Source organism: Olea europaea, chromosome 14, assembly GCF_002742605.1.
Source record: "Olea europaea var. sylvestris chromosome 14, O_europaea_v1, whole genome shotgun sequence".
NCBI classification, from domain to species: Eukaryota; Viridiplantae; Streptophyta; class Magnoliopsida; order Lamiales; family Oleaceae; genus Olea; species Olea europaea.
This window is the reverse complement of record NC_036250.1, coordinates 4,032,852-4,041,185: the sequence shown is the minus strand read 5'-3', so window position 1 is coordinate 4,041,185 and position 8,334 is coordinate 4,032,852. Positions and strand designations below refer to the sequence as shown.

At 39.7% G+C, this 8,334-nt stretch overlaps 1 protein-coding gene and 1 non-coding gene across 2 annotated transcripts in view; both read right to left on the bottom strand.

The window, feature by feature from the left end:
* LOC111409403 overlaps positions 1 to 2,236 on the bottom strand; it is a 2,739-nt gene extending 503 nt beyond the window's left edge. Inside the window, exons 1-3 of the mRNA XM_023039456.1 lie at positions 2,015 to 2,236; positions 683 to 1,924; positions 66 to 578 (exon numbers count right to left, since the gene is read on the bottom strand). Of these exons, the coding sequence (XP_022895224.1) occupies positions 66 to 578; positions 683 to 1,924; positions 2,015 to 2,236 (1,977 nt within the window). The remainder of the gene's footprint in view (positions 1 to 65; positions 579 to 682; positions 1,925 to 2,014) is intronic.
* Positions 2,237 to 6,930: 4,694 nt separating this feature from the next.
* On the bottom strand, positions 6,931 to 7,002 carry TRNAD-GUC. The gene has a single exon. It is a non-coding gene; the product is annotated as a tRNA-Asp (tRNA).
* Positions 7,003 to 8,334: the final 1,332 nt, after the last annotated feature.

Sequence of the window (8,334 nt, the reverse complement as noted above, 5' to 3'; positions counted from 1 at the left end):
CTTATGCGCGCCTCATCGTTGCTGATCTCATTGAAATGTATCCGTCGATGTGATGGGACACCGACCTCGACCGGACTCATCGCTTCGGCTCCGTAGGCCATTGAGAATGGGGTCTCACCCGTTGCGGTCCGGCAAGTCGTTCTGATGGCCCAGAGGACGTGGGGGAGTTCGTCAACCCAGGCGCCTTTTGAGGCATCCAGTTTCCTTTTCAGGGTGTTCTTGATAGTCTTGTTCACTGCTTCGACCTGTCCATTTGCCTGAGGGTGATGCGGAGTCGAGAAGTCTTTCTTTATGCCTAGTTCGTTGCATAACTCTCGCATCTTCCTGTTGTCGAACTGCCGCCCATTATCAGAGACAATGGAGTGAGGGATGCCGAACCTGCAGATGACGTTTTTCCAAACGAACTTCGTAGTGTTGGCTTCGGTGATTCGGGCAAGGGGTTCTGCCTCGACCCACTTAGTGAAGTAGTCGAGGGCGACAATGGCAAAAGTTGCGCTCCCTCTACCCTTTGGTAGCGGACCAATGAAGTCGATGCCCCACTTGGTGAACGGCCAAGGGCTGGTCACTATGGAGAGGCTCTGCGCAGGCAGTCTTTGTACGTTCGAGAAGCGCTGGCATTTGTCACATTTCTGGACAAATTGGCAAGCATCCCTTTTCAGGGTTGGCCAGAAGTAGCCCTGACGGAGGACCTTGTGTGCCAGAGCCGTCCCTCCGGAGTGATTTCCGCAGATCCCTTCATGTATTTCTCTGAGTACGTAGGTGGCCTCTTCGCCGCCCACACATCGAAGAAGGGGAGAGGCAAAGCCCCTCTTGTAAAGGGTTCCTTCGTGAAGGACGAAGTGTGCACCCTTCTTCTTAACTTCCTTGCTTCACTTCTGGAAGCAGACAGCGTTTGCTCTTTTAGATATGCCATTATGGGCTGCGTCCACAATGGGGTGACTTCTATCCATAGTAACTCCTCACCTTCGAAGGTGCAGGGCTTTGATAAGTGCTCAATGGGGACGATGTTCAGAAGCTCTGAGTTCACGCTGCTGGCCAATTTTGAGAGGGCATCTGCATGAGCATTCTCCAGACGAGGGACTTGAGTCAGTTCGAATTTTTCGAAATGGGGAATTATGTCCAGAACCAGCTTCAAGTATGCGAGCATGTTATCATCTTTGGCCGCGAAATCCCCATTTACTTGATTCACCACGAGCTGAGAATCACTGCTTGCCAGAAGCTTCCTGACCTGCATTTCCTTGGCGAGCCTTAGTCCTGCCAGAAGGGCCTCATATTCGGCTACTTTGTTCGAGGCTCTGAAGCCGAATCTTACCGCACAATTCAACAAATGACCTTCCGGGCTTTCCAGTACAATTCCCGCCCCTGTGCCTGCCTCTCCTGAAGACCCATCTACAAACAATTTCCATGCGGAGGGCTCGGCTGGTTCCATCAGGGCCTCCATTTCTGGGGCTTTGGTAAATTCGACCATAAAATCGGCAAGGGCCTGGCCCTTGATAGCGTGTCTAGGTCGGAACGTGAGATCGAACTCGCTGAGCTCGATAGCCCATTTCAGTAGGCGTCCTGACGCGTCCGTCTTCTGCATTACTTGCCTTAAAGGGAAATTGGTGAGGACTTGTATTGAGTGAGCTTGGAAATATGGCCTGAGTTTTCTTGAAGCTGTAATAAGTGCGAGTGCCAGTTTTTCCATGTCGGAGTAGCGAGTTTCAGCTGGGAGAAGTGCTTTGCTGATGTAATACACCGGCAATTGACGCTCATTTTCTTCCCTGGTTAGGACCGCGCTGACTGCCACATCTGACACTGCTAGATACAGCAACAGAGATTCATCTGGATGGGGTTTCGATAGGAGGGGCGATTCACCGAGGTGCTTCTTCAGAGACTCGAAGGCCTCTTGGCACTCCGAAGTCCACTGGAACCTCTTTCCTTGCTTCAATATTTTGAAGAAAGGCAAGCTTTTATCAGTGGCTCTGGAGATGAAGCGGCTGAGGGCGGCTATCCGGCCATTGAGACTTTGAACCTCCTTTGGCTTCTGAGGTGAACTCATTTCTATTATAGCCGCCACCTTTGCCGGGTTTGCCTCAATTCCTCTCTGATTTACAATGTATCCCAAGAACTGGCCCGATGCTACTCCGAAAGTGCACTTGAGGGGATTCAACTTCATGTTATACCTTCTGAGTGTCTGGAAGGTTTGGTCAATGTGACTCACGTGTTCGGCCGCCTGGAGACTTTTGACCAACATGTCGTCCACGTAGACCTCCATGGTTTTGCCAATGAGTTCGACAAACATCATGTTGACTAACCTCTGATATGTAGCCCCAACATTTTTCAATCCGAAGGGCATGACTTTGTAGCAATACAGCCCCCTGTCCGTGATGAATGATGTAGCTTCCTCATCAGGTCGGAACATGGGTATTTGGTTGTACCCCGAGTACGCATCCATGAAGCTAAATAGTTCATGCCCAGCAGTGGAGTCGACCAGTTGATCAATTCTTGGAAGTGGGAAGCTGTTCTTGGGGCATGCCTTATTCAGGTTTGTGAAGTCCACACAGACCCTCCATTTCCCGCTGGACTTTTTCACCAGAACCGGGTTGGATATCCACTTCGGGTATATGACCTCTCTGATGAAACCACTGCGATCGAGTTTACTTACTTCGTCTTTCAGTGCCTCGTACCGTTCCGGATTCAGCGCGCGTCTCTTCTGTCTATGGGGGGCATAAGAGGGGTTCCACCATCATAATCCTACCAAAATTTTAGACACCCCCACACTTATTTCTTTCGCACTCCCATATGTATCAAAACGATGAACAATACTCCACTAGCTCTATGGCTTAGGTAAAGACATTGTTTTTTCAGGTTTAAAACTTGTAATATGGGTTTACAAAAGAAAAGACAATCAAGTTCAAATGGGCTTAACAAAGGGTAAAATTAATTGCAGGGTAGGCTGTTTGGCTTAGATGGTTAACGTACATAACAAAGATGACATTAATCATATTCATGCATGCATGTATCAATATGGCCTCGAAGAGAATCAAGGCAAGTTCTAAAGAATCAAATCCATGGAAGAAAATCACTCTTGAAAGAAAATAGTGAGACTGATATGTATATCTTAGTCATAAGGCTCAAAATCTCACCGGCTTTTTGTTTACAAAATCTAGTTACTACTATCTTCAAAGAAAATAACCACACTAATTAACTCTAAGTTGGGAGATTACTTATTCAATCATGTTATGAATTCTTCAGAACCTTAATTGAATCTAGCAAATAGCATACATAACTAAAATCGTTCAAAACCACTTTGTTTTCTCCCTCTTATGTCGAATTTTTATCAAAAAATCAAAAATAAACACAAAAACACGATCTGAAAATTTTAGACTCAACTTAAATTCCCTCCCCCACACTTAAAACTTACATTGTCCCCAATGTAAGATAAAATGCAAAGAAAAGGATAACATTAACCAAACATATGAATATAAAAAGATAAAAATAAAAAGATAACAGAACGAACTTCCCTTGGGTTGTCTCCCAAGCAGCGCCTTTGTTTATTGTCTTTGGCTAGACTTATTGCTTCCTTCTTCAACCGGCATCAATTGGATTTCCAAGTCCCCATGTTCTCACCTCCACCATTTGGAAACCTACATAAAAATGTCTCTTGTTAGAAATTGACAAAAAACTATGCAAACTTTTACCTGACTTTGGTAACTTGGGAGAAGCATTCAATGCTACAACGGTTTCTGTAAGGCAGTATTCAGGGGTAAATCCTGATCCATCTCCTCGATATTCTTATCAATGGCGACTTTCATTGCATTGTTTTCATTAGGTTCTAAAATTTTCTGTTCTAAATGATCAATCACTTTAATAGAGTAAACAAGATTATCATCATTAGAGCATTTTATGGAATCATAAATATTGAATTTAGTAATTTTATCATCAAATTCAATAGTAAGTGTGCCATCATGAACATCTATACTTGTTTAGAGAGTTTTTATTGTTGACAATACAAGTTAGTTTTTGAGGAGTGTAGTACAGTTATTTGTTTGCAGATGTCTGGTAAATTGGTCAATGTTGGTAAAAGCTCCTTTGATGTTGAGTTTTCCAACATTCGGCAAGATACAGAGAGGTAAATACTTGTGTTGTTGTGTGGGATCATTGATTACTAATGATTTATTTGGAACTCAGGAAAATTAGATTAAAATCAAAATAACTAGGGGCGTTTTCTCTTGAATGTTGGGTTTTTCTTCTATATATTATTTTGATCATGGGACAATTTCTTTATGCTCATTAAAGGACATCGAGATGCTAATCCACGAAAAACTTCCAGAGAATTTTATAGAACTGGTTTTCCACAGACATTTTTCAGTCTGCTAATAATGTTATGGTGGTATAGCTGTCATTATTATGTCTATATTGTCTATTGTAAAATATATCTCTATATTGGTAACAATTATAATAATCAAGATTCTCAAATATTCTTCTCTGGTACAATTGAAGAAGGAAAAGGAGATGTTGAAGGATTCAAAGTCCCAGAGTTTTGAAATCATCAGAGTAATGTAGTTTTCTTCTCTCGGTTATACACCGTGTCCATAAAATGACTACAAAGTCATGAAAATGCGATAGTTTTATTTACCATTTGACCGAACATTCCCAAAAGAGATATATGTAAATTAATTTACTTTTTTACCTAAGGTAATTCTAATAACATTCATTTTTACGGGGCTTCGATACCTTATGGATGCTTCTTGTTCTATGTTTTTATATTTGATCCTCCATTGAGGATGCACTTGTCTAGATATTGCTGGTTCACCAAAGTACGACAGCACCTAAATTATTGTCAAGGGATGTGTGGCAACATTCTAGGTTCACTTCTCGCTAAACTTGCTATTCCAGGAGCGTCAAATGCAGATTTGAAGGACAATATTGATTAAATGTCCTGCCAGATAGATGAATATGAACATCTTGTAAAGAAACTCAAGGTGTGATCTAATAATTGCATATAAGCATGTTTTGGCTTGGCTTAAAAGTAAATCAACATATTCTTTTAAGTGAATTTTATTTTCCGACACATTTTTAAGTTAAAAAATAATTATTCAGTAAGGGGCGATTTTCAAAATAAGTAAACATGTTTTCAACTTCAATCAACAAAATCCTACTTATTTCAAAACTTACTTATTTACTATAACTAAACATTTTAAGCCTAGCCAAACATGTAAATTTCATATTTTGTGATATTCCAACTGTTGACCTCTAAAAATGGCTCTTCCACGTGGTCAACTTGTAGCTACTCCACGTATTCCTCCCTACGAAATGAACAAACTGTCAGGCGCACACGGCCGGAACCAACGGTGGTGGCGGCCGTATACACTCCGACGGTCAAGTCAGGTTTGGGTGGTCGGAACAGTGTCCAGGGCCTACACAAATCAATCAGTCAATAAAGGGAGAGGAGAATATATAAACTTGTTATGGAGTGCTATCTATTGAGAGTTTCATTACCTTTGCCTCTGGCCAATCTTTGGGTATTTATAGGTGGTATGAACCGTGGGATGTGGAACACGTGTATACATCTGACGGTATGAAGCGTCTGCTCATAGGCGTCAATCAGCCGCGCTTGTAGAGTGGGCGGACAGTTTGTTTCCCCCGATTTGAATTGACATAAAGTTGATAAGTCACATCAAATAGCTTTATGGGGGACGTCACATCAATTTAACCTTATATGCAGAGCAAATCTTAAATTGGCAGCGAATCTTCTAACGGGGTCGGAGACGGGACACTTCGGCAGATCAGTGACAGGAATTGGTGTATCACTTCGGAGAGGCTTCGGGAGGTCGGAGTGGTTCCGAGGCTCGTAAAATGAGGCGTAACACTCAGTATAAAAAAAAAATGTTATGCTACTACAATAAAGGTTGTACGATAAAGAGAGAAAACTTATTCATCATAATTGCTCTTAAATCTCCTTGATTTCTTTATTTGTCTATCGGTATTGCCCATGTGGACAGAAATAAACAAATGAAATTACATCCCTCGAACATTTGGAAAACAGACCATATATTGACGAACTGGATAGTCAAAGTATAGCTTCTCCAATGCAATAAAGTTTTGTAGTGTCTATTTATCTTGGGCAACCTTCTCAACAACTAAGAGATCCATTAACTTTCAGGCAGTCTTTTATTAAAAGTCTTTTTACAACACATAAGAAACAGTAGAAAATACTGTGTTTAGTGGCACGAAAAATGCTATTTGTACACTGGGGTTGACACTCCAGTGTACGGATCCCCCATGTGAGGGGAGTGTAGACCTAAGTGTCAACCCCAGTGACACTCCGGTGTACGTGTAGCAAAACTCCACATACGGAGTTCTGCTTACCAAATACTATATTCACCGCGTTTTAATTGCTTTAAAGTAAAACTTCTGCTAATTTATTAATTAATAGGCATTCATCATATAAACGGAATTTAAATTCTGGCATTTTAATGCAGAGACATAAAAAATATAATAAAATAAATAAATGATGAACCAACTCAAAATAGAGTAAACATCCACAAATAATTGAACAACTGAACACTCTGAATAGCTACGGTCTACAGAAACTCAAAAATTAAAAATATCGACCAAAACTAACAATGGAGCAGGAAAATAATTCGCCTGCAATATAGAGATTTAAGCAGTATCTAAAGAAATTTGAGCTAACGATAAAACGATCTGATGAAAAATCAACAGCATACACATGCGGAGGTTAATCTAGGTATAAATACAGTACGCATTCAAGACAAATACATATGAATTTAAGAAAATTAAATAAGAAAGCGTGAAACTGTACCTGCTTGACATAAGAAACCTGAAAGAAGCTAAGGCTGTGTTTTGGAGAGAGAAATGAGATGAGAAAATTTTCGGCGCGTTTATCTAAAAAATATTTGAAATTGCATGAAAATAAAAATATCGCGCCGTTGCCGGGGATCGAACCCGGGTCACCCGCGTGACAGGCGGGAATACTCACCACTATACTACAACGACTTTTGTCTACAACTTCGAGTTGCAAATTTTTATAATATAGATCTATGTGTGCACATTTTGAATTAAGAATTTTGCCACATGTACATAAAAATAGTATATAAGTGATAATTGAAAATGATGTGTAGTGAAAATATTGAATGAAAAAGTTTACCATGTTTTAAATTTTCAATAACTATATTCGCTTTTCTTCATATTTCCTTTCTTCTATGTTTTCAAATCATTTTCCGTCTCTCTCATTGTAAAAGTGGCTATCTTATTATATTGTCATCACTCAAAAATAAATATTTTGTTAGGTGTTATATTTCGTCTTTAAAAAAAAAATGAGAAAAGTTGATATCGACAAAAACTAAACTCAAATGCATCATGCAATATTTTAAATATTGAGAATTCTAAGTTTTTTTAAGATGAAAATGCCACAAGAAAATGAAAGGATTAACATAAATTGAGAGAATTATGCAAATGCAATTTTCTAAAATATTAGCCAACTTGTAAGTATTATACCCTAGGTCCAATCAACTTTAAACATAAGTACTTTTATATGTAATTAATGCAGTTAAATGGCAAATCTATTATTTAATTAATAGACAATTAAATAAATAATAGAGTCCGTAGATTCAAATATTTGTAATTTGTTAATCACAATGAGTTGTGATTGTGAGATACAAATTACATTTGATTGAATATTAAATCATCCGTGGTCGTAAGTAATAACGAGATACGGATATCGTTATTACGGATAGACTATCACGTGTGGCATTTCTTACTTGTGAAGTAAGTAGCCGATCTCACAAGTTAAAGTGTGGTGACACTTAAATGAACACGTGGATGTTTTGTTATAGAACAAAACATTGGAGACCCGTCGAGAGATTCCACATGGATAACTATCTGAGTGTCAGTGGTTAATCTCTAACGTTCGTTAGTGAAATTGGTCCTTTGACTTGAGATCGTCATGTTACCTTATATGAGGACAGTCATACTTTGGCGGTATTGGATGTTGCTCTGAAAAGGGCCGCTAATACGACATCGTTCGGGTACGTCAAGAATCGTATGAAGGTTGTGATTGATCAATAGAGGATTCGTCACTCTTAGATAGTAGGAGATTATGATCTGCGTTTCATTCAATTAAGTCAATGATCAAATCCTTGGCCAAGGTGTACTCATAAGTCGAAAAGGAGTTTTCGATTTATATTGACATAATAGTGGAATGAAAGATATGATCGATGATCGAGATTGACACAATTCCATATCTCATAATTGATTGGATCATATTGACGAAGGGATTATAGTTTCACGGTAAACGAACGAATTTGATTTTGTCATACCACGTGACAT